Here is a 26798-nt window from a genome sequence, read left to right on the forward strand (position 1 = left end):
TCTTCACTCCGAATGGGTTTCTGTTGGACCTAAATGTATTCTTTTGATGTATGTACTGTGAAAAAAAAAAATCCCAGTATGTTTGGGATGTGAAGTTCTTTTTTTTTTTTTTTTTTTTTTTTTTTGTTTTTCTCTGGTACCGGGAACCAAACTCACAACCTTGCGCTTGCCAGGCAGGCGCTTTGCCGCTGAGCTAAATCCCCAGCCCCTGGGATGTGAAGTTCTTAACGTGGTCTTTGAGATGGTTTGGCAGACTAAAACTACATATATGTTTTGGGGAGAGGCAGGTTATATATTTAAAGTAGATCTTCAAACCATTCCAGTGCAGAGAAGGCTTAAGAACTGCTTTACCTTAACATCTGTGAGTAGCTCCAGAATAATGCAGACTTTTTCTCTGTCAGAATTCTATGGGCCTTGTGTTTGGCCATTTGTCTTTCTCTTAAGTTACCAGTTTTTTTCTCCTTTTAAAAATACTTTTTTGGGGGGCTGGGGATTTAGCTCAGTGGCAAAGCGCCTGCCTGGCAAGCGCAAGGTCGTGAGTTCGGTTCCCGGTACCGGAGAAAAACCAAAACCAAAAAAAAAAAAAAAAAAAAAACTTTTTTGGTAGCACACATCTGTAATGCCAGCACTTGAGAGACTGAGGCAAGAGGATCCCTGTGAGTTTGAGACCAGCCTGGGCTACAAAGTGAGCTCAAAGCTAGCCTGAACTGCATAAGTAAGACCCTGTCTCAAAAAGACAAAAAAAGTAAATAAATGAGTACGCTTTTTGAAAAAGCAGTTTTAGGTTCACAGCAAAATTGAATTTTCTTCCTCCGTGCATGTACAGTGTCCCACACTAGAGTGATGTACTTACTAAAATTGATGAATTTACACTGCACATCGTTATCGTTTTGAGTCCATAGGGGCCGTGCTTGGTATTGTACCTTCTGCAGATTTTGACAGATGTATAAAGGAGTGTATCTGCCCCTGCAGTATCACACAGAATAGTGTCCTTGCCCTCAAAACCCCCTGTGCTCTGCCCATTCGTCCCTCCCTCTGCCTCTCTCCGTCCCCTGGCAACCACTCATCTTACTGCCTTCCTACTTCCGCCATTTCCAGAGTGTCATACAGTTGGGATCCTACAGTAAGAAGCCTTTCCAGCTTGACTTCTTCCACGTAGTCATATGCAGCTGAGGTTCCTCTGTGTCAGCTCATGGCTTAGTATCTCATCTCTTTTTATCACGGCATCATTTCCCATTGTCTGGTTGTAGCACAGTTTATACATTCATCCACAGAAGGATATCTTGGTTCTACCTAAATTTTGACAGCTGTGAGCAAAACTGCTATTAACATCCCTGAGCAGGTTTTTGTATGGACAAGTTTTCAGTTCCTTCAGGTAAATTCCAAGGATGAAATGGTAAGGGTATATTTAGTTTTATAAGTAACCACGGAACTATTTTCCAGGGTGGCTGGATATTTTGCATTCCTACTAGGGGTGAATGACAATCCCTCTTGCCCTAATCTCTGCCTTTGGTGAACTAATCAAGTCTTTTGCATTTTAAATCAGATTGTTTGTTTTCTTATTGTTGAATTTAAGAATTATTCATATATTTTGGATAACTGTCCCTTATCAGATAGAACTTTTGCAAATATTTTCTACCAGTCTGTTGCTCAGCTATCTTTTTATTGTATAAGATCTTAGACCCAGGAAATCAAACTTGGTATTTTACAATTATACAAGCACATAGGGCTGCTTGTGAGCTGTATGCAAGCCCACCCTAACTCCCTTGATTCTTTATTTTCAGGTCAATGTGACAGTGGACTACATTAGACCAGCCAGCCCCGCCACAGAGACAGTGCCTGCCTTTTCAGAGCGTACCTGTGCCACGGTCACCATTGGAGGAATGTGAGTACTCTGGCTGGCAGAAACCCAGCTTTAGTCTCAAGTCGCTGAAGGTTCCCTGCTCAATCAAGTCTCTCCTTCCCTCTGCTCTGCTCTGCTTTCTCTTCCACTTAACCCAGTAGTTTATAATTATGCGCCTGTGCAGCACTTTATATTTGCAAAGCACTTTATAATCACTCATTAGCTAATCATATACTTTCATCATCATTGTAATTTAAGATTTATTGGGCTCTGTGTGCTTGGCACTATGAAGTACACATTATTACTATTAATAATTCTATTTATTAAGTATCAAGCTGGCCCTAGCTACTGTCCAAAATTAGTTTGAAAAGATTCTCTGTATGTTGGTTTAGGAAGTTGAGTTGTAACCACTCACCTGACAAAGATAAAAAATAAAAGAATAAAAGGGGAGGAAGAGAGAGGCTAATCAGACATTTTCTATGTATGGAGATTTGTAATTCTCTGTCCTGGCTGTACCTTGGTTATCTTCCAAGGTCTTTCCATAGCCTTGTTCATGAACAGAATCTTTCAAAGGAGGTATCTGATGGGAAGGAGGAAGCCTGCTGGGCCACGCTTCCACAATAAATATTAAAACAATCAGTCAGTCCCCAGTAGCAGTTCTTACTTAGCATAAAATATACCAGCATGGTAATTGTTTCCTTCTCTATTTAACAGTCTTAAGTGCTGTTTGGTACCAAACTGGTATTTTTCTTTTCTTCTAAGGGGACATGGTGGAGGGGATAAAAAGAATAGGTTTTTTATCAAAACAGAGATTGTCTTATTGAAAGTATAATGAAGCCTGCCAGAAGAAATACAGTAAATAAGCTGCAGCAGTGTCTCAGCAAGGATGAGGATCTTGTAGCTATTTAGCTTCTAGAAACTCTTCCATCAACCGGGAGCCTCTTACCCCTCATTCTTGAATTCACGTTTGGAGATGGCTATGTATAGCCAGTTCCTCCTGTATTTGTTAACGTTCCCACAATTGGAGGTTTCATTGTTGCCAGGAGAAGCTTAATATAGGCATTTGATGTCATTACCTTCACACCATCACAGACGGTAGGTTTTGCGGGAAGCTCGTTTCTGATAAATCAGGTAACAGTTTTGAAATGTGAAAAACTAGGCCATGTTTTGGTCATTATTCTGGCTGTGTAACTTAAAGTAATGATTTATTACCAATTTGTCACCACTTCTTAGGAGCTAGGCACATATTTTCCTCCTGAAGAGAGCTGGGATGTTAGTATTCCCCTACAGTAAAATTTTTAATACAGCAAGGAGTCATTGCCATAGATTACTGTTCCTGCTATCTAATTACTGGGGAAAACAGTTTCAGTCTATAAAAATGTACATCTTCATTTTTGGTAGATGGCCTCTACCAATGTTTATTTAACACTCCATTAAAGTGTGTTATCTCATTTAGTTACCACCTAGGTATATGTTTAAAATAAGCTTTCACTGTGTAATATTGGACCTTTATGGAATCTCGTTTGGAGACTCTTAAAATTTTAGAACAATTTGAGTGAGACAATTGATTTAAATTTCCAGTGGAGAGTGTTATGGCCACACCCTGTGGCATAAAACCTTGAGGTTCAAGTGTATTTATTTGGCTTTGACTGAGATTACTCCTGCAGCTCATGTAGGTATCTCTTTGCTATGCTGATTTCATTTCCTTTGGATATATACCCAGAAATAGGACTGCTGGCTCACACAGGTCAGTGTTTAGGTTTTTGAGGAGCCTCCATGCTGTTGTTCACAGTAGATATACTAGTTTACATTCATACCAGCACTGTATGAGATCCCTTTTTTCTCCTTTTCATCACTGGCATATGCTACTCTGTGCTTTTTTGAGAGTGGCCATTCTGACAGGATGGGATGATCGCACACTGGGTTTTGATTTGCATTTCCCTATGGCTCGTGCTGGCTAGCATTTTCCGTTGTAATTGTTGGCCATTTGCATGTCTTCCTTTTTTTCTTCTCCCGCTGTGGTACTAGGAACTGAGCCTAGGGCTTTCACACTGAGCTACATCCCCAACCCCATGCCTCTTTTTTCTTTTAAATTTTCACAGGAGCTAGCTAAGTTTCCCAGGCTGGGCTTGAACTTTCAGTCCTCCTGTGTTAGCCTCCCAGAGAGCTGGGATGGCAGGTGTGTACTATCACACACAGCTTTCATGTCTTTGCAAGAAATGTCCTCTTAGATCCTTTCCCCCCATTTTTAAATTGGATTACTTGGTTTTTGTGGTTGAGTTTTCTAGCTTGTATATTCTCAATAGTAGAGTTTACTGATGTTATTAAAAGTATTCTACCTGGACTACTTACTGTCTCCCTGGAAATAGGGAATTTTGTCTCTTTTAATCCATGTAGCAATCCTAGTATTCAGCAGATGGTAGGCAATAAGGAATTTGTTGAAAGATTTATTAACTGCATTGCTAAGGGTCTCTTTATGAGGCATAACAGGGCTTACTTAAATGTTTGTTATCTGGGATGGCTTGTACCTAGTATCTTTCCTTCTTTTATTTGGTTATTGGGAGCTCAGTGGCCAAGGTAGGTCATCTCTAGTAAGTGGCCTGAGTGACATGTTTTTTGTGTTCTAACTTATTCCATAGCTTTTCTGTTTGCCTAGATTTCATTTTCATATATCTTTTTTTTTTTTTTTCTGAATTTACCTCTAAAAATCTAAATAGTATCGTATCTGCCCTAATGGTCTGCTATTTTAAAATACCAGCTAGAAAAGAAGACTTTTAAAGCTATGTGTCAAATATTTTATTTTCATTTAAACATGAAAGTGTACATATGTAGCTTCAAATCCCTGAGATATAGGCAACATGAATCACCTGTTTGGTAGTCCAGTAAACTGTATTATTTCCTGTTAGAAATGAGGACTCAAAAAACACTAATTATAGAACCTTATATTTTTGAGATTTACATCCCCCTCATCTGTTACAGTTGTCCTGCTTTTATTTTACAAGCATTTTGACACCATTCTTTTTTTACACCTTTCTTAAGTGTGCGTTTCCATCAGCACATGTTCGTGCACTCGTACTTCAGTGATCTGCACAGTATTCAATGCAGTACATATTGCAAGCACAGACACCACCACTCGAAGCTAGATCTGGGGACAAAGCCAGAGTGGCTCTGCAGGGTAGGGTGAGGAGCACAGGTGTGGCCCACAGTCACTCATTGGGATTGGCCCTGTATGGCTGAGTGGAGGGCAAAGTTAGTTAAGAGAGCTTCTGTGAGATGCAGAAGCTTTTGTGTTTACGCTTGTAGAAATGATGTGGAGTTCAGAGGAGATCCAGTCTAAAGCGAAGTCTACCATAATCTGCCAATTTACCTACTCACATTTAGGCCTGCCTTCCAGCTGATGGCTTTCCAGTTGTTTAGGACTCCAGGCAACCTCTGATAGGGCTGCCTCTGAAGCTGATGATCCCAGGAGAATGAGAAGAGACAGATGAGATATTGTCTTTCACAGAGGTATTTCGGAGCAGATTTCAGGTGTGTTTCACATGCAGAGTATGTGAATTGTCTGTATCCTTAGTAGGGCCCTGTGGAATCCTACTGTTTCTCTTGATATGTGCAAGGGAGGCAAGTCTCAGGACCCTGTGTGCCCTTGCTGGTATGGCACAGGCTTCAGCTCCCCGTCTCTTACCCTCTGGGGAATCAATGGAAACAAGGTTCGTCATTCCTCTAATATATTAAAATTTTTTTCTTGATTAACTTCACTGTGGAGTTGGCAAGAGTTGTTATCTGCTAATCAAAACAGTTTAAATAAAAAATCAAAAGTTCAAACCTTGAGTCGTTTCTCATTCTCTGGCTCCAGGGTTGGGAATTAACTGATCCTTTTAGGCCTGGTTTGTGACATGAAGCTGTCAAGATGGCGCTTCCTGTTAATTACTTTTTATTGTATTTAAGACACTTAAATAACTCTTCTTGTGATTTAGTCTTCTATGTAATTAGCTGCAGTGATTAAAATCTCATTCTTTCATTCTTGCCAGAGCCTTCTTGAAGAGTGAAATTTTCTGGGGTGACCTTTCCCTGTGCTGGACTTTACAATTACTTCAAGCTCCAATTTGGCGAACCCATATAATCTATTGACTCATTGCTCATGTCTTTCTGCATATCACATTTGCAAAGAAAGGTGTTACAAGAAAATTTGTTCCCATTTAGAAAAAGACACCTACAAAATATAAGTAGGGTCAAGTCAAGCTGCACACATCCACAGTCATTCTTACCATCCCCGCCCTCTCCCCTGACAAACTCTCACATACCCAGAAGACACAGCATCACAGAACTTTCTCATTGTTTCTCATTAGGTGAAGTATTTCGCAGTGGTAGGAAAAAGTAGACATGGCTCCTTTGGAGCAAGTTAAAGAGTGGCACAGAGATGGGACTATGGAAGCATAATAACTGGAAGATGTGTGTCACTCTGTGAGCTTAGGACGTTTCACTGACATCTGCCTGCATTGCTCTTCTTTCTTGATCTAGGCAGGGCCACTGCCACTGTCTTGGTGCCTCAGTATGGGGCCTTCGTTTGTGGGGCCTGGGACGTATGAGGGGACCCCTTTGCTCTAATGTTTGTTGTGCAGCAGATTCCACACCATCTTTCGAACTTCTTCATGTTCTTCACAGGTAGAGGTTGACTTTATTATGTTAGCTATATTTACATGAAACAGACTTCTGAACTTGCAAGGAAAAAGGCTTCTTTTGCTCTTACTGTTTTCCTTTGGTCCTGATTTTCCAGAGCACCTTTTCCCCCCAGCTGTTTCAGTAGTAATTGAAGTACTTGGTTAGATGTTGTCCTTACTCTGCTAAAAAGAACCAAAAAAACAAAAAAACAAAACTCTTACTAATCCTACTGTAATTTTTCCCTCCCAGTCACAATAGGAATAAGTGTCAGACATCCCCAGCTTTTCTGGCTCAAGTTCCATAGCTTTGGAACTTTCTCTGTCAACCACATCACCTATGTCACAGAGTTTTCAAATCTTACACATACTACTAATGTTTCACTGTTAGGCCATAGGATGAATCTGGCTCGAGGTCCCATTTTCTGACCTGGTCTTTTTACCCATAGGGACTCACTTTCCTCACCTCAGGAAGAATGGTGACACCATGCCTCGGCTGGGTGATGCGTTTTGGGTGGTAGCTGACCTCTCTGCCACCAGTGTGTCCTTTATGTTTCCTCGTATTGAATCAGCATGGTGTGGTTGGGGCGTGTTGTTGGTGCTGATCTGGGTTTGCTTTTTGGCTGCTTCTTGTTGCTATTTTTCCTACCTGACTTTGAAGGAGAAAGAAGACAGCAGACTCAGTGTTGGATTTTTATTCCCATTTTAATTTACAAATAACAAGTCCCCTCCCCCCACTTAAAAGAATAACTAGATTGTTTTCTAGAAGTCATAGGTTGCTTGGTTTATGTAATTGTGCTGCTCCTTTTACACTGAGTAGTGAGGGTAGGTCTTCCATCATTCCCAGGACATAGGAAGATCTCGGGCAGTAAGTGGTTAACAGTACTTTGGAAGGATGAAGTTGAATAGCTGGGCTTATCTCTTGCTTGCTAGCTCAAGTATGGCAATCATTTGAAAAGGCTTGTGCCACAAATCACTGAAGAAGGAACTTGGCTGTTGAACATGGCTCAGTATTGGAGTCAGGAAAACACTGTTGAGTTTCAGACAGATCTTTCATTCAAATGTTTTGTGGCTGTCTGTGTATAGAAGCCTCGTGCTGCCGAGTCTCTTATTTCCTTAAAAATCAAGATTTTAAATTACTTGATAACAGTCTTCTGTGTATAGAAGTTTAATTTAGATTTTCATAAGGGCACCAGTGGATCTACAGATTTACCTTACTGAGGGGCACGAGAGCTTTTCTTCCCTTTTCTTTTTTATTCTAGCACTTACTGCTGACTAGAGGGCCAGCTGTGGGGGACTTGTAAAGCTCCCCTGCTCAGTTTCCCAAAGAGCACTGTCCAGAGCCTGGGGGAGAGTGAGGCTTTTCTCCAGCCCCAGGGAGTGTGTCTTAACGGAGGAACATCCAGCAGTGTTGAGGGCTACATCAGGAAGTGTTGAGGTCCGGTTTGAAAGAGTAAAATGGTGACCAGCTTAACTCCTCTGGGTGTCAAAGTAGCTTAGTTAGGGACTGGACCCCAAAATGGAACAAGTTGCTGCTGCTGCTACAGCTGTCTCCTAAGAACTATTAAATTTTTTTAAAGGAAAAGAGAAATACAAAAAGAAACAAAAAAAGTAGGTTTTTTGTTTTTTGTTTTTTGTTTTTTTTTTCCATTCGGTTACATACTTACTGAACTCCTTCAGTGCAATGCCCTTTCCTGGAAATGTAGCGGTGAACAAAGCAAAAAATGGTTCCATGTGTTGGGGGCTTCTCACCTGCAGTTCGTTCTCAGGATTCCTTAGCAGTGGGGCTGGGGATCTGACATGTCCTCATGGACATTCACTCGCCTTGCCATTCACAGAACCATGTTTATAAAGATGTTTGCTTTAAGAAATGTGTGGCCTGGGGCTGGGGATTTAGCTCAGGGGGCTGGGGATTTAGCTCAGTGGCAAAGCGCCTGCCTGGCAAGCGCAACGTCGTGAGTTCGGTTCCCGGTACCAGAGAAAAACAAAAAAAAAAAAAAAAAAAAAAAAAAAGAAACGTGTGGCCTTAATCAGGGCATATGAAAAGGGCTCACTTAGTTTTTGCCAGGGACAGAGATTTTACCACTGGGAAATAGGTTAAAATGTAAATGAAAACTAATCCATCTTACAACTTTATTTTTAGATGGGTCAGTAACTTACCTGTCAAGAGACAAAATTGAAATGCTCAAAAGACAATTTACTAAAACCTGTCTGTTCTTTTCCTCCACATAAGGATAGTTCTTGGGTCACTCAGGGTGGGAGGAATTCTTCTACCTGTGTGTATGATGATGTCCAGTCAGCAACCCCCAGTTTTGTGACATTGCTTTAGTTTTACCAACAGTGAACTTTATAGCATTCCATTAATGTGATTCTACTTTATATGCTTCCTATTCTGAAGGATAAAGAAATTAAAACAACCTTTTTCTCATTCACTTCTTTTAAAGGCTTAATTTTTCTATTATGAAGATTTATAGCATTTATTGCATTTCTCTTTTGTCACTGTAATTGTCTTCCTAGCTTTGTCCATAAATTTAATTCTACAAATTTAATTCTGCCCCCCCATAGCAATTATAATAGCTAGTTGTGTTAGATATTATAATACAATTATGTTAGACCAAGAAATACGACAGTGATTAAACCTATAGAAAAAGAAATCTTACATCACTAAATCCTCCATGAAGTTTAAATTAATTTTCTTTCTCTCTTTTCCTTTCTGTACCTCCTCATATACAGCTGCTACTTATTTCAAATTATCCTTTTTTGTGGTATTTCCTTTTATTTTACTAAAGAATCTTGATTTTTCCGGTGTGAGTGGCAAACTTTCTGAATTTCCACATGTCTTAATTTTGGCTGTATTCTTGTTTCATTATAAAATTCTAGCTTCAAAATTATGTTTTACCCTTAGTTCTTTGCAGTCATTGTCTTCTATTGTTCCATCAATGCTTATAAGAAATTTGGTTTGCATTTCTACAAACGTAGTCCCTCAACCCCACCCTGATTTTCATAGCTTTTACAATTTTCTTTTTAAACTCTGGTTTTCTGAAATTTTACTAAATTGTTTCTAAGTATGTTTTGTTTTTTCTGCTGCATACTGAGTGGGCCTTTTCATACCTTCTCCAGGTTTTTTTCCCTGCTATTTTTGTAGTACTTTGTTTTGTTTCTGTCCTTTGCTCCTGAAAACTCTACTGGTAGTGTATCTTTTGCTTTAGCTCTCTGTAATGTTTCTGTAAAATTTTTAAAGCCACCTTTACATGTTTGTCTGTGTTCAAGGAGATGTCATCAACTTGAGTTCCAGATGACTTATCAGCCTGTCGTACATATTGCTTTGTTTTTGTCCATTCCCACTCCTTGCTTATTATTCATTTACTCATCCATTAGTTATAGTTTTTGTTTGTTTGTTGTTTTGTTTCCAGTGCTAGGAATTGAGCCCAGCCAGGTTGCTTAATAATTGGAGTAGCCAGGACGTTAGTAAGCTTTCCACTGTTGTGGAAAATAACCACTTAAAGGAAAGGTTTGTTTGGGTTTTTTGTAATGGTTTCAGAGGGTGTAATCCATATTTAGCTGACTGTTGCTTTCGGCCTGTGGCAAATCAGAAACATGGTAGGAGGGCCTGGTGAAAGAAAGCTGCTCACCTCCTGACAGCTATGTAGTAGAGAGAAAGAGCCAGAAAGGAAGGAGCTGAGGTAGAGCCCCTAACATTATGCTCACCTACCCTCCTTCCTTCACCTAGTTCCTACTAGGGAGGCGTCCATCACTTCCCAGTAATGCATCAACTGTGTCCATAAATTTACTATAAAGTTAAAGCTCTTATGGATCCAGTCACTTTCCAAAGAAGCTCCACCTTGAACATTGCTGCACTATGGCCCAAATCTTCAAGACATGCGCTTCTGAGGGACATTTCATATCCCAACCGTAACAGGTTATACCCCTCGGTAGTGGCAGAAAGCTGCTTCCTCATATATCTCTATCATGAAAGGAGGAAGTAGGTTCTGTCAGAGCAAGCTTCCTTGCAGGCCGCCTGAACACCTAAGCCTGGAGCAAGCAACTCACAGACTTCACTACAGCAGTCCAGATAAAGGGGGCTCCTGTGGAGAACGTGAGCATATTTCACAGGGTGTGGTGTGAGAGCGACCGGGGGTGGGCTGTCATGTGCGCCACAGAAGCTGTACAGTCGCTCTCCCTCTGCTTTTTGTTCAGCATCCATCTAAGGTTCTTCCAAAGTGACATCACCTGCTGTCTACCCTTCCATACCACTTGTTTCTTTGAAGTGAATTAGCTGTTGTGACACTGATGATTTGGGGAATGGCATTGGTGAACAGTTGAAAGTGGTACTGATGGAAAAGTGATACTCTCAAGTACTGAAACAATAAGCGATAAGCTTTCTCACATGTAAAGGGAGAGCTTAGCAAAGTAGAAAATCTTAGAAAAGAAAAATCTGGAAATCTGAAGTTCAGAAATCTACAGTAGTGACTTCTTTCATGTCATTTGTGACAGTGTTAGTGTCTTCAAGCACATTTGTACTTCTCTGTGTGTTGTGGATAACCTCTGCTGCAAGCACCAAAACGGTTGATTCATGAGGAAGGCTAAACCCTGGATCAGATTTTATATTGTGATTAAAATGGTCTTTATTAGAAGCAGTGTCCCCAGGCACCTCATCTGGAAGGAGTAAGGAGCTGTTCTGCAGTAGACATTTGCTGGTGTGGATATTTTTTTTTAGGTCAGTTTTTCAAGTCCCAAGACTACAAAATTCCACAGGGTTTAAGTGGTCTAACCATAACCTTATTTCTCCCACAAGCCTGGTTAGCTCAGGGATTTTTTTGGCAAACAGGTCATGTTTTGTGGGCCACACATTGCAAGTATGGAACAGCAGGCCCTCCGTATTTCTTAAGGTTTTGCCAGAGTTTGTAGGTGTAAGAGGGAAGGAGGAGACACTGGCCGGCCGGCCCAGCTCTAGTCACTGTGATTCCTAATTAGTCGCTCTGTAATATCCCTAATGCCTTCGCAGTTTGGTTTGTGTTGGGGGCATTCTTCTTTCTTAGTGCCCATACACCCATTTCTCCACTAATCTGAACCTATCTGTTTTCTGTCTTTCAGGATTTTACAAACTTTCTGCTCTGTTAGTAACAGTCTTTCTTCTTTTTCAGCACCATTAGGGCTTTATTCTTTTCCATATCTGTCTTCCCCTACTTCCATGGGACTTTGTAAAGGATGGCGTGTGGACAAGTTCCCAGCCTGCCATTCTGACCTCCCTCAAGCATTCTTTCTTTCTTTCTTTAGATAGTGCAATTGATGTGATAAGGAGAGAGGACATTTGACACGGTTACCAATAAGCAAAACTTCTGGGTCCTTTATCTGCCATTTCTCAGCCCCTTTCTCTTTACAGTTCCTGTGGTCAGCACAGTAAAAAGTGTTAAGGGAAATAGGAATGGTGTTTTTATAGATTTTTCTATCTCCCACTTGTGATGCTTCTTAAAAGAGATTTGCTCCAGTTCATATTGAGTGATCCCTTTTTAAAAACTAATAGAAGTTGTGGAAACATTTTCAAAAAGGTTAAGAAAGAGGACAAATTTCTCATTATTTCTTCATGCTAATATAATAGCTATTATTTTGGGGGTACTCCTTTTTTAGGAATTTAATTTAGGGGCAGAAAAACTTGGACCTCTTGAGTCATAGTGTTGAGATGAAGTCTAAGATAAATTATTATTGGATCTTGAGAGTCTATGCATATTTTTAAAAATACTTTGTAAAGAAGTAGACCTATGGTAAACCTCAACTCCACTATTAGTTAGCTGTGTAATCTTTTTCATTTATTAATAATATGCCTCATTGGACTGTCGTGAAGATTAAATATGATGATGCATTTAAAATGTTCAGTATAACACTAAAATATTTAAAAGAGCTCTGAGCTTCTCCACCCAACTGGTCACTACTGACCTTATTTCAAATCTCTGCTTTCTTTGTTCTACCTCCCACTTCCACCCTGTCTCTGCAGTCTTTTTAGTTTATTAGTAACACACCTCATAGGACTTGTAAGGATTTTTTTGTGTGTGTTTTATTTCATTCTCTTGTTTATCACTGTGCCTACTGATAATCCCACTATACACAGATTATCCTAAACATTAACCTTGTATGTTAACCTTGTAAGCCCAAAGTTAATTTAATTAAAAAAAAAAAAAAAGTAACGCTAGCTACTCAGAAGGCTGAGGCAGGAAGATCTCAAGTTCATGGTTAGTCTGGGCTACATAGTAAGACCTTGTTTCAAAACAAAATAACTATGACAAAAACCACACAAAATACCTGCATTGGGTTGTATTTTACATTTTGTTGTACTAGTCCATTTTGGCAGGTACTTTGGTTTAGATTTTTTTTCTCTCATTTTTTCAGTTGTCATGATAGCTAAACTATATCTATTTTCCCCTTAACTATTTCATATGTGTTATGTTCACCCAAGGCAGTAATGATCGTTAAGTTCTTGCATAAAGATAGAAGTAATGGATAGTTATGAGTCATTCTTAATGTTTCAAGAAACCTCACACACATTTACCATTTAGTAAGCACACAATGTATTTCTTAGTAAAAATTGTTTATACCCGTGCTCATGCAGCTGCAGTCTCAGCACTCTGGAGGCAGAGACAGGAACATCATGAAGTTCAAGCCCAGGTTGGACAGATTAGCAACTTAGCAAGACCCTGTCTCAAAATTTTAATAGTCTAATTAAGTTTTAAAAGGGCTGGGAGTGTGGCTCAGTGTAAAAGCCATTGGTTCAGTCTCCAGTACTGTAAAATCAAAAATGAAATGAAAAGTTTGTTCGCTGTCTTTCAACCTAAGAAGTGTGCAGGCTGTCTTCCTCCCCGTGTCTGCTCGCTCTGCGTAGTGAGCTTGCTGCCTGTGTCTGAGGTGGTGACTAAAGCAGAGGGCCACCCACTTAGTACTTTAGCAAACAGGCAGCTTTTAGATCGACCTTTCTGTCCTTAGGAATTTTTGTTCCTTCATTGCAGATGTGTTTAAAACAAGAGCACAAATGGAATATGGAGGGATTTAGCAGATACTGGGACCTTGGAGGTAAATATGCGTGGTAGAATTTATAGATGTTTGAGAGTATGAGCTTTCTAACAGAGCTTGGGACTGCCTAATACATGTGCAGTTTTACATGGAGCCTGTTGGCTTTCGGATATATCTGCTTACATAGAAATTAAGATTCAGCAGACTGTTGCTTTAATGTGTGCCTCTGTTGTGTTACAGTTGTGATTTATAAGCCATCACATATCAGGTCAGTAGCAAGGGGAGCTATTGTACAGTTCTTACACCAACCCTTCCCCTTTGGAAAAAAAAAAAAAGAATAATCTTGGCACTGACTGCAGAATTGCTTCTTTTTTTTAAAGCCAGGAAGCAACTGTGCAATGCATTTTTTTCTGACACTACTTTTTCAGAAACCTCCCTCTGAAATGTTTGTGTTTCTGCACGTGTCACTTAGCACAGTCTGTGACTATGGAAACATCAGACCATTGAGTGAGGGTTGACCACTGAGTCTCTGTAGTGGCTCATTGTATTTCAAAGCAAGGAACCAAAACAACCCCTCCCTTCCCAAAGGGAAGGAGAGAATAGGAAATTTCAGAACCCTTAACCTTTGGCGTGCTTATCTTTGCTTATACTAGATTAGAACTATAAATATATTCTGGTGAAAATATTCTGGTATCCAGTACTTACGGCAGATATTGACCATTCTTCCACATTTTTGTTTTTACATAGTTAGTTTTATAATCACTGTCTTCTAGAGCTTTCACCTGCAGAATTTCTGTGCTTTGTTTATGCAGTCAGAGTCTAAAGTAGCTGCCACATTCCAGACCGCAGCAAGGCAGACATCGAACACTGGGCTTGGTCCAGGTGCTAATGGACTCTGGGGGACAGAACTTGCGTGTTCCTGTGGTGCCAGCTGGCTGGGTTGTGGGCCGTAAACTAGAACGGGACAGGTTCTAGAATTCTTACTGGTCTCCTTTTTCTTTCCACACAAAGCACAATTTCCTTTGAGCTTCCACACTAAGAAACAACCTGTGCCAAAACAGTTTTCTTTTGACTTATCTGGAATGATTGGACTCAACAGAAGGACATAAAGGTGCACTCCTGGTGGTAGCACCTTGGTATTTCTCTGCGCAGTGCAACTGCATTCTAGGATCTTAACAGTTCCTTCCTCTGAGCAAAGAATTGCTTACAGGGATCAGCACATACAGAAACGGTTGGGAATGTGAATTTGACCATTGGGGCTGCCCCCTCCCCATTTTGTGTGTCACCAGACCTCTTCGGTTTGGCTGCTTCTACCTATACTGTCAGAGCAAATCATTCCAGATCCCATTATGTAATTTTCTGTCTTGGGGTATGTGTTTGTGTGGGCGGGTGGTTTTGTTTTGTTTTTAAGTGGTGTTTAATGTCAGGCTAATAATAAACTGGGAACGTAGGCCTGGTTTTGTCATAATGGCCACGAGTTCTTTATTCCTGTTCTTCATAGAGGCGGAGAGCCACCCTCCCCGACCCGGAGCATTGTCTACGTTAGAGGGGGCTCCTGTCACCACAGCTGCCTAGGAAATGCAGCATGGCAGCTGACCGTGCTGTTGCGAAGCCACAAAGATGAGGAATCCTCTCGCTGCTTGCTTCCATTATGTGGCTTCCTACAAGCTAAATAGAGTAATTAGTGGTAACTTTGCTGAAACAGTCTGTTCCCTACCCACCGCTCTTAAAATGTCTGGTGCTTTGGGAAGGTCGGGTGTTTGCACATCTTTATGTTTCCAGGGGCCTTAGGTTGTACTCAGGCCTTCTTCACCCTGGAGTTCTCGAGAAGGAAAGTATGTTTATATTACTTGAGGTACTTTGTCTCATGTTTTTCACAAAACTCAATAGAATTACCTAGAGCACTTAAAAAAATCGTGGAACATGCCCCAAATTTAAATCTGAAACTCTGGTGCTTGGTGTTTTAATAACACTGAGTTTTTACTACTGGTTCTCGCTTTACGGGAGCCTGCGTGGTGTCTTGAATGGTGAATCAGGGTGCAGCCAGGGTTGCGAAACACTGAGGAAAGACGTCTGGAGGACACACGAGGTTCCAGACCAGCCTCTTCCCTGCCGTCCGGTTGGGCTTCGAGAACAGGCATCGGTAATTGGAGGAATGAAAACCTCATCCGTGTCTGTTTTTCCAGATTACTTTCAGTGTCTCACATGCAGCCTTTTACAGCCCAGCTAATTTTTCCAGAACCAACTAAGCACATAGTAGCAAGCAATGTAGGGTGCAGAGGGGGTGATGGTTATTTGTAGCTCCGCCTCCAGCTCAAGGTATGACTTTGGCAAGCCACGTGCCCTCTTTTTCTCAATCCCTTATTCTGGCTTTTTGCAAAAATGTCATAATACAGCTAATAGTGTGTTTCCTTAATATATCTCTTCTCAGTCATCTACAACTCCTTTAAACTTGTCAGACCTCACAGAGGGGTTTGCAGTTGGGTGTGTTTGGGAGCAAGAGAAGCAGGAGCAATGAAGTCACCCATTTCTATTTGGCTTTAACGCCAAGCCATGAGATTTTCATTTGGCAGGTCCCTTTCCCCTTGCTCTTGGTCATAAAGTGAGTAGGTTTCTTTGGAAGTGTGTGCCTTTGCAAGTTGACCTGCGGTGCTGTCTTTCATGATGTAATCAGACCTTCCCAAAGAGTTAGTTAACTCTTAGTGATCCCTACCAATTGACTCGGTGGCCTTGCTATGAGCTGCTGACATGGCCTTAGTTAAATTGTTTACCTGAGAGAGCACTGGTGTAATGCAGTAGTGATGTAGTAGATCTGGACCTCGGAGGTTTCATTTAACTTACTCTGTAACTCATTGTCAAATTAACAGAATTTTGTCTTTAGAGTGATGAACGTACTATTGTTTGAAAATTTCCTCCTCAACAGAAACTTAGGCAGTATAAGGTAGTCATATTTCGTTGTTACTGTTATGCTAACTAACTAAAAAAAATGTATCTCCAAGTAACAAATACTTCCTAAATTCAAGTAAAATGTGTAAACGTATCAGGCTCACTACATACCCTTGTGGGTTTACTATGGGGGCAAGGCAGCGGGGGCAGACTGATCTGTCTAAAGTTAATAATGTGTGTTTTGATGACTGAAGCATAGTTACGTGGCAGCCTTCAATCCAAACTAATATCCCAGGGTAGATTTGCTATTTTATATTGATGCCCTTTTGTCTATAGATATTCCATTATGTGGCTTCCTACAAGCTAAATAGAGCGATTAGTGGTAACTTTGCTGAAACAGTCTGTTCCCTACCCACCGCTCTTAAAATTTCTGGTGCTTTGGGAAGGTCGGGTCCACATGCCAGGGCGACTTCATTGCTCCTGCTTCTCTTGCTCCCAAACACGCCCATTTATAACCCAAACTACTTTCTGCATCACCTTTTTATTTGTAAAAAGGAGCTTTTATACACAGATGTAACAAACAAACCAGGGTTGTAATATTAAATATTTTTAATAACATTTGTGGTTATAACGTGCACTTTTAAGAATTCTATCACCTGGTCTTGAGAGCCCTTCAAGGAATCCTTTCAGGGACAGATACAGATCTTGTTTGTATAATGAGTTGGCATAAAGGAGAGTGTCAAGAATGAGGAAGGTCATTACTTGGAGTCCGTGGAGGATTAGCTCTAGGACCCCATGGATACCAGATCCCAAGGTCCTCTGTCTTCTTTTAGACCTAGTATTTGCATATCACTTACATTCTCACAGGTAATTATATCTCTACATTACTTACAGTACCTACTGTAATGCAAATGCCATGTACATAGTTGTGATTGTTTGTGGAATAGTGACATGTTTGATTCAGAAACTTCCTTTCGCCAGAATATTTTTGATTTGCAGTTGGTGGAATGCATTGGTGTGGAACCTACAGCACTGAGGGCAGGTCTTTTAAAGCGCTTGATGACACAGCCCACTGCAGTATACGAAGCATAGGTTCACCACCACTAACCTATAGTCAGAGGGCTGGCGACTGTATTCTCAGTTTGGTTTGGATGTTTCGCATTGGAATTATTGAAGTTTGTTGAGAGTGTGCCTGAGAATCTTTGTAAAGACAGGACATTTGTTTTTCTAACCAATGTACCATCCCAGGGTGGAGCCTAAAACAAGTAGAAGTCTCTGGAAGCTGTGATTTTCACATCCAGAACCCCTGGGGAAACAGAGAAATCCACATGCCAGGGTTTTGTATCTCACACTGGCAGATTACATGCAGCAAGACACAGTATTCCCCGCAGAGCATCAGGGAGCTCCTTCGGGGTCATCTTTGCCACCACCCTCCCCCCGCAGTCCTCTCTGCAGCTCCCTTCCATTTCACTTGCTTAGTAGTCTTTGTGAAGGCTATATTTCTCCATGGCAGCTCCAAAAGCACGAACTAAAGAAAGGTTCGCTCCTAGAGTCCACCAGAAGCAGGGAATGTGGAACTGTCATCAGAGTCTAATTATTCTCAAATGTATCCAGACTAAACTTGCTTCCTGGGCATAAGGTTTTAACAGCCATGCACCCTCCAAATTACAAAGAACAAATAGAAGTTAAATCTAGGAAGCTATTTGCTCTTCAAATTATGTGCCCTGTGGTTTTTAGGGTGATAATTGCCCATTCACAGCACAACTTATGTGTTACCCACTCTCTTTTTCCTGTAATAACAAAATTGCTGTGATAATCATACAACCAGTTTTTTTAAAAATCAGGCAATTCATTTCTAAGTTGGAACTTGTTTCTTTTTAATCGGCCTTATAATGCATTACAGACATCACTCCCAGCATTGGCTACAGCAGTGATTTAGTGCTGTGTTTTTAATGACTCCTTCATTAATCCTGGTATTCTGGGATTTAATACTCACTGGCCTTTGACCAATGGAAATGACAAAAAACTTTGATTTCATGCATATTGGATAACACTGGCTTCGCAGGAGCCGTGAATCTTGCCCCTGCACTGGCATGTGTGATTGAGAGTGCTGCGGATGGCTACATGCTCTCCCGGGCCATGCTCTGCTGCCAAGGAGGTGACCGTGGTATCTCTATCAGCCCAGGGTGACCTCTTCCTAGGACAGTTAGCTTAGAAACCATAATGTGTGCTGACCAGCTTCAGCGCTGGATGTGTGAAATCAGAATTGGTTAGAAAAACATGAACTCTTCACCCGTTTCCTAAAAGCTGTTTTGTTTAGGAACACACACCATAACATTTGACCTTTGAACATTTTGTCGTAATTGTTGTAGAATTTGACAAAAGGCAGACATCTTTAAAATTTTCTGTTCTGCCTACTTCATTGGCACAGAGAGCCAGTGAACCCAGCAGGATTGACACAATGAAGCTAGTGTTAATAATAATGAAAATGAATAACAACAGTGATTACCACCAGCACATATGAAGGCTTCCTGTGTGCCAGGATGGACCTAAATACAGTCATTCACTTTCTCCTTGCAGAAGCCCTGGGAAGTAATAGTGCACAGCGAGTCCAGGGCTCCGCACAGCTGCTCTCTGGACCTCCTGCTGCTACTAAAAGCAGAGATGACAGTGTTGGTTGCTCCTCTTCCTCCTAATGGAGGCCTCGCGAGTGCTGTTTGGGAAAGAGGCCACTTATTTACCACGGAATCTGTGGCCAGAGTGTTAACACCCTGAATAAACGCCAGGTTCTTTTTTCCCTCAAAAATCGTTGCTCAGGATAGATGAAGTCACCTTAAGCCAAGTCTCCTCACAGAGGCTGTCGTGTTGCGGAGTGCTTGCTCAGTTACTCCCTTCTGGACACATGAATTTGCCTGAGACGCTGGTGCCATGTGCAGATCATGTGCAGAGTGCGTAAACATGAAATAAATGTCTTTTTACACAAATGCAGTTATTCCTGTGAGTGTGGCCCCCTAATTGCAAATGTTACATGTTTTGGGAAATGACCTTTTAAAAATCACCTTACAAAGCAGTGCTTTAAGGTAAGCTATTGGCACACCTTTTCCATAGGGATCAGATAGTAAATATTTTCAATTTTGAGATCTGTATGGTCCCAGTACACCTCTTCACTTCTGCCGTGAGCAGTACACAAACAACTGGATGTAGCTGAGTTCCAGGAAAACTTTCATTACAATTGGGTTTGTAGGCGACAGACAATGAGTTTGATGAGTTTGCCAACTCCTGTTCCAGGGACTTCGATTGTGAACGGATGAATGTATAACCTGTAGAGCACGTGATTAAAATTTTTGGATGGAGAAGATGAGAGAAGATGCTCTCAAAAAGTGGCTGTGATTGTGATGTATACTTTCGTGTCACCAATATAAAGTTTTGCTTGAGTAAAACCTTTCTGACATGTAATGGTTTAGACAAAAAAGCGATAGATTGACAAATATTATAAATCAATATTTTATTTCACTTACCTGCAAAGTTGTACACTCAAAATGAATAGGAGGGCCAGGGATATAGCTCAGTGGCACAGCACCTGCCTGGCAAGCACAAGGTGCTGAATTTGATTCCCAGTATCCCCTCCCCCCCCAGAAAAAAAATGAATGGGAAACTTCACCCAGAAAGGTTTTTAGGAAATCTATTTTTGCTATATATGCAAGTACATTTTCTTGTAATCTTTTCTCTTGACCCCTGCCAAATACTTGGTTTATAAAGAAATGGCGGTTTGGGAAATTGTTTACAGTCTGGGGGTTCTTTCTTCACTTCTCTGATTGTCTGTCCCTAGCCTGGTCCCGGGTCTCTACTTCCTATGTTTAGTGGTTTCATCCCCCAGCCATCCCCTTCCTGTTGGTTATGCCCTTCTTGTTATTTGGTCCCATGCGCATGCCTTTGATTTTCTGAGTGTCCCTTCCTCAGTCTTCGTTAATGTCTCCTGGCTGTGCTGTTCAGAACGCTGAGCAACAGTAAAGGCTCTTCCATTAGAATTGTATTATTTTGTTAATTAAACTGCCCATTTAATTTTCTAATTCCATTCTTGTGTGTTTCTTTCATCATATAACAGTTGAAAAGTTAACTGACTTTTTTCTTGTTCTATCCTATGCAAATCCTCAACTTGATCTAGTACTGCCCTGCATAGTGAGTTTTGCTGGTCTACTAGAGATAGTTTTTCTTTACTTTGAGCAAGTTCCTTTTCAGATGCATCTGGAATAACAGCTGCATTGTTGCTCCTGGATAAAATGGGTCAGGAAAGCTTTGCTTTGGCAAGACACCTGGAGTGTAGCAATTCCAAACTAAGATTCATCGCCCCTGGAATGGGACAGTCAGTTTTTATGGAATGAGGGTGGATTCTGTGAATGAGGACACAGAGAACTGGCAATACAAAAGTGCCATTTATATTTATTAAATGTAAGAGATTAGATAATCCATCATTATGCTAGTTCTAGGTAACAGATGATGGAGAGTTCTGCATGTGAACCACAGTATTTACCTTCGGGGAAATGAGCTTGCACCCCGTTCAGTAGGCAGGCAGGAATTCCCCCCAGAGATAGACAGCACTGGCGGCTGAAGAAGTTGGTCCCTCTGAGGATTCCACACATGTACTGTGTTCTTGAATTCCTCATTTGTCCACATATTCTTGGCCATGGCCCTTTATGTTATAGGACCTTTTCCTTCTTGTCTATGAAGAATTTGAGGTGATTTCTCTCTATTTGGATAGTTTAGGAAGATCAAGATTGGAAACAGGTTAGGTAAATGTTGCCAAAGCTTTACTGAATTTTTTTTCTGCAAAGAAAGATACTTCGCAGATATCACAAACAGTGATTTTTATCCTAAAAGATGAACTTAAAAGGTAAGATGAGAAACAGAAATGTGCTCTTTTTTTTTTCCTTCAGGTACAAGATTTTTAAAAAGTGAGGCCCATGCCTTTTGGCTTCACATTTGCTGAGGGTCGGGTCTTGAATCTCCAGTTTTTTTCTCTGTAAATGATTTTCCTTGGGTATTTTCTTAAATCATAGGTTTAGTTATCTTGTGTGCTGTTGATTATCAACTTTTTTCTTTGCTTATCTCTATGCACAGCTTACGACACACCTGTTTTCATTTCTATCCTGTGCCTCCTCTCATCTCATTAAACCAACAGGCTTAATGCTAACGCTGATGAAAGATGGTTTCCAGCTCAAGTGTGCTCCAGAATCACCTGTGTAGCTTATTAATACGTACTCCAGGCAATGGGCTGAACCCAGTTTTTGTAGGACTTATTAATTATAGTCACCTACTGCCAACTGATTGTGTTCTTAATAATAGGGATAAGTTGAGGTTGGCAAAAAGCAAAGAATCTAGACCAGAGTCCTTTTGAAGAATTGTCTAAGTTGATTGTACAGCTCTCAGGATTGATCACTACTTATATGGGGAATATTTCCAGAGGTGCTTTAAATAAGCGTGACCATTCAGGTTGAATGATTTGGTAAACTTGAGGAAGAGTTATGAATAGAGTCCTATAACCATTAATTTGAGAAACCTAAAAGCTAAGGGTTACCTGTCTGTAGCTTTAGTTCCCTCTGTGAGTTATTTGATCCTATCTTGGGGTCAGTTTTTTATGAAAGTGTTGGGGTAGTGATTGCAGAAAAGATTCCCTCACCAGTGTTTTCCTACTGTTGCCGTCAGCTACTCCATGCACTCAACCATGCAGTGGCCTCCTGGACATGGTCTATTCTAATTGTAGGGTCTTCCTGCTTCGTGCTGCTGCATTCGTTTTTTATAAATGTTATTTGCACTACAGCAGTCACTTCAGTCTTCAGTTAAGCCCACTACTCAATTTTGTTTCCCTCGCTATCAGCAGACAATCTCTTCTCTTACTCTACAGAGAAAATGTCGGCATGTGACAAGCATAGCTGAAACTTCTTCAGCTGTAAGCTGACCTTCTTCATGCTAGCTTCTTTGCCTTCCTTCAAACGAACTTTTTAAACTTACATGTCTGGATTCTGGTCCTTTTAGTCTCCGGGAGATTTAGGACCATCACTTGCCCCATTTTTTAAATAATTTAGACTAATTTTTAAAGAAATCGTCCTCTATACTGCTGTATCTCCTTTCCTCCTTCTTGCCTTCTCTTCATGACCTCATTCATTAGGAGAATTAAGAGACTTTCCTTCTGTCTCCAGCTGCTGTTCCTTCCTTTACCTTCCACATCATTCAGCAGTGCTTATATCAAGGTCACTTCGCAGTCCTCACATCAAGGTCACTTCGCAGTCCTCACGTCTGGGTTGTCTCCCGTGTGGAGTACTTATCCCTACCCTTTTTGAATGTTTTTCCCTTTCTTTTTGATCCATCACTTTTCCTGGATTTCTTTCCACAACTCTGAATTACCTTTTGTCTGCTGTGAGTGCTCTTTAAACATTTGTGCGTCCTAGACTTTGTCTCATTCCACCCCTTACCTCACTTTGGTTTCTGTGAGCAACTTCATTCATCCTGCGGCTTCGTGCTCCTTCCTACATGCGCTGCGGGTTCCCTGTCCGGGTCTGCAGCCCAGGTCTTCCCACCGGGCTTCCCCGCAGTGCCGTCGGCTGCCAAGTAGACATCACCGAGGAACTGAAGCACAGTTAACTAAACATGAGCTCGTGGTCGCCTTCGAAAGCTGTTCCTTCCCCCGACGGTTCCATGGTGATTGGTGGCATCGCCACTCAGCCTTTCAGTCCACAGCTCAGGTTTCCTCTTCTCCTGCCCACTCATTTCCTGCGTGTGGTGACTGAGGGGCATCTCAGGCTCATTCCATCTTTCTTCTGCCTGGTTTATGCTGTCAGCATGGAGTCACACAACAGCCTCCATGCTGACCTTCCTAGTTCCAGTTCTATTCTTTTTCTATTTTCCATGAAGCTGTTACAATTCTTCTGAAACAAATCTGAAGGTTATATTTTTGCTTAAAACTCTCCATTTATCATTCCACAGCCCTCAGGATTATACAAACCCATGATCTGGCCCTTGCATACCCTTCCATGTTTATATTTTACATTTGCCTGTTCTCTGTCCTTTCTTTTTTTTTTTGTTTTTTGTTTTTTTCCAGTACCGGGAATCGAAGTCACGACCTTGCACTTGCCAGGCAGGCGCTGTGCCGCTGAGCTAAATCCCCAGCCTCTCTTCTGTCCTTTCTGTAAAAGAGAAACAAACAAACAAAAACCCTTAAAACTCACTGTTATTGCAAAGCATGGCAGTGCGTGCCTCTAATCCCAGTAATTCAGGATGTTGAGGCAGGAAGATCCCAAATTTGAGGCAAGACTGGTCAACTTAGCAAGACACTGTCTCAAAAGGGCTGGAGACGTAGGTCAGTGGTAAAGTGCTTGCATAGCATGTATGAAGCTCTTACTTAATCCCCAGTACTGGGAAGAGGAAGAAAAAACAAGGTGCCTCCCTGCCCTTGTCAGTACACGCCTTCTGCCCACGTGCATTGCGCTGAGCTGGTTCCTGCCCACCCTTCAGCTCTTTCCTTCCGAGGAAGGTGTTCCCTTAGGTTCCCTGCCACACCAAAGCTGACCTGGGCATTTGCCACTCATTCTTCCCAGAAGCTTGTACTGTCTTGTGATAAAACTCACAGCACTTACAACAGTAGGTCAAGATCTCTCTCTAATTCCTGCTTTTTTCACCCTGTAGAAAGTCTTCGCGTTAACAAGTGCTCAGATATTTTTTGTAGCTCCCCATGGGTTATCTCATTATTTCTAGGCTCAGCTGAGCTATGTCTGAAATGAAGATGCCCTATGCCTTTTGTGGCATCATTTAGAACTTTAGCCTTACTTAGGATTTTAGCGATCCTTCAAGTTAGTCCCTTAGTATGACAGAGTGGAAAAGTATGACTTGAAAGTTAAATGTCTTTTTGCAAGTTTTATCTAATTAAAGCCAGAATTGAAATTAGGAATTTTATGATTCCAAATGTGAGAAACTAATTTACATGCCATTCCCAAACTGCTCCTTTTTCTTAGGCTACAAGAATATGACATAATCGTTTTACTTTTGTACTTTTTTCTTTTCCTATTTAACAGATTATTTACTGAGTGAGTACATGATGTTGCCAGGCGCCGTTCTTGGCCCTGGGGATAAAGCAGTGAATATACTTCAGAGGGGAAACATTTTGTTGGTGGTGGTGGTGTATCTTACAGTGTTTCCAATAGGGGAAAAACAAATAAACAATGAAAATATGTAGATGGTATAAAGTACTGTAGAGGCCAGGTATGATGGCATACACCCATAATCTCACTACTTGGGAGGCTGAGGCAGGAGGATCACCGTGAGTTTCAGGCCAGCCTGGGTTATGTAGAGTTCAAAGCCAGTCTGGGACTGCACAGTGAGACCCTGTCTGAGAAAAAGAAAAAGTGCTGTTGAAAAAATAAGCTAAGAGCAGGGCATGGTGGCACACACATGTAATCCCAGCACTCGGGAGGCTGAGGCAGGAGGATCGTTGCGAGTTTGAGACCAGCCTGGAGTACAAAGTGAGCTCAAGGCCAGTCTGAACTGCATAGCAAGACCCTGTCTCAAAAAGACCAAAAAATAAAAATAAGCTAAGAAAGGAAAGAAGTATTCCAGGGCTCAGAAGGGGGAATTTTTCAGTAGTGTAATGTAGTGGATTGACAACTGATAGTCAACTTATAACATCCAACTGAACTGAGTAAGTGTGGTGCTGGGAGTGGGAGGCCCACCTGAGGATTGTTGCCAGCAGCATAAGAGGCAGAACTGGAGAAGAAATAGGCTGTTGGGAGCTGGTTGAAGCTGTGGGGAACCTGTTGAAAGTGGAGAGAAGCTGTAAGGAGCTGTTGGTTTTCTTGGAGGAGCTTGTCATGCTGGCTTTCCTGATGAACTTGGCTATTTTCATCCTCCAAGGAGCTTAGGACTTTGCTGTCGCCGAGAATGGCTTCAGTTCACTTTGGGGGAGCTCTGGTCCTCACTCTTAGCATCACTTCCTGGCTCCGGATGGGAAGATGGTGCACTGCTCAGTTTCTTGGAGAAGCTTGCTGGGTTGGCTCTCCTGATGAGAACTCAGCTGTGTTCACCATCAGAGGAGCTCAGGACCCCACTGTTGCTAAGATAGCTGTGGTACTTTGCAGAGGTGGGGGTTAGGGTTAGTATTTTGAGCATCACTTCCTGGCTCCAGTGCAGATACCTCAGCCTGCTAGCATAGATCCTTCATCCAGCTGGCACAGACTTTCTAGCTTCACCACTGACCTTTGGGCCTTCGCAGCACAGATTTGTGAAACAGGCCTGCGTGAGACATTGTTGTGGCTCTAGGTCTTCAGCTGAACTCATGCAGGATGTTATGGTGAGATCCAGGCCTTAGCTGGATTCTTGGACTGTAGTGTGTGGACAGATTTCCTGCACTCTCGTACATGATTCTTTGGGTGATTATTATAAATAATCTTATAAAATGTGTGTCCTGTATTATATTGTTCCCGTTGCAATGTCCCCCAAACCACGACACATAGTGAGAAGGCCTGACCAACAAAGTGACTTGAGCAGAGATTTAAGGGAGTGAGCAGCATGCAGGCAAAGGGAATGCTGAAGACCAAGTCTCGTGCTAGGTAGCAGCCTGTGGCCAGAGCAGAGGAGGTGAAGGTGAGAGGCGAGAGATGGGCTAGACACGTAGACAAGGAAGGCAGCAGACAGTGGGGCTTCTGCTGGCCACTGAAATTACTGGGCTTTTCCTTGGAGTGAGATAGAAGCTTTGATAGAGTTTTGAGAAGAGCAACCACAAATTCTCATGACTTCATCTTCAAATATTCTGGCTGGGAATTACTCTGGTTCTTCTGGTAGAGAATGGCATTTGGTTCTTCAGTGCATTTTTTCTCGTTTAGAAAGTTCAGATTCTGTTGACTTTAAAGAAAACCTTTTTGGTATAATCATGTATATCACTACTGGACACTATTGGGCAGAAGTTGCAATAGTGGTAGAGAGGGGCCCATCCCTTGGACCTTTCACCCAGTTTCCACCACTGGGTCTCTCTTACAAAACCAGCAGTTTGGCATTGGTATACTGTGCATTATGCTTCTATGCCACTATATTGTGGGTCAGTTCCTATCTCCTGCAATCAAGGTAGAAAACTATTCAGTCATTAGGAAGATCTCCCTATGCTGCCCCTCCTGCCTTTTGCTCTCCCATCATCCCTGACTACTAACCTGTTTTCACCTCTGTAATTTTGTCATTTCAAGAATGTTAAAGAGAACTGAGTATGGTGGTACATAACTATAATTCTACATTCAAGAGGCAGAGGCAGGAGGGTCCCAAAGGTCAAGACCAACTTGGGCTACCTGGCAAGTTCAAGGACAGCCTGATTACATAGTGGGACCTTGTCTCAAAAAGCAAAACAAAACAAAAAGTTACTAATATGTGATGCCCTG

At 41.5% G+C, this 26798-nt stretch overlaps 1 protein-coding gene across 1 annotated transcript in view; it reads left to right on the forward strand.

Moving 5' to 3' along the window:
- Snd1 (staphylococcal nuclease and tudor domain containing 1) overlaps positions 1–26798 on the forward strand; it is a 431831-nt gene that overhangs the window by 192128 nt on the left and 212905 nt on the right. Inside the window, exon 12 of the mRNA XM_005402366.2 lies at positions 1785–1885. Within this exon, the coding sequence (XP_005402423.1) occupies positions 1785–1885 (101 nt within the window). The remainder of the gene's footprint in view (positions 1–1784; positions 1886–26798) is intronic.

Source organism: Chinchilla lanigera, unplaced genomic scaffold (assembly GCF_000276665.1).
Source record: "Chinchilla lanigera isolate Chin_1 unplaced genomic scaffold, ChiLan1.0 scaffold00078, whole genome shotgun sequence".
Lineage (NCBI taxonomy): Eukaryota > Metazoa > Chordata > Mammalia > Rodentia > Chinchillidae > Chinchilla > Chinchilla lanigera.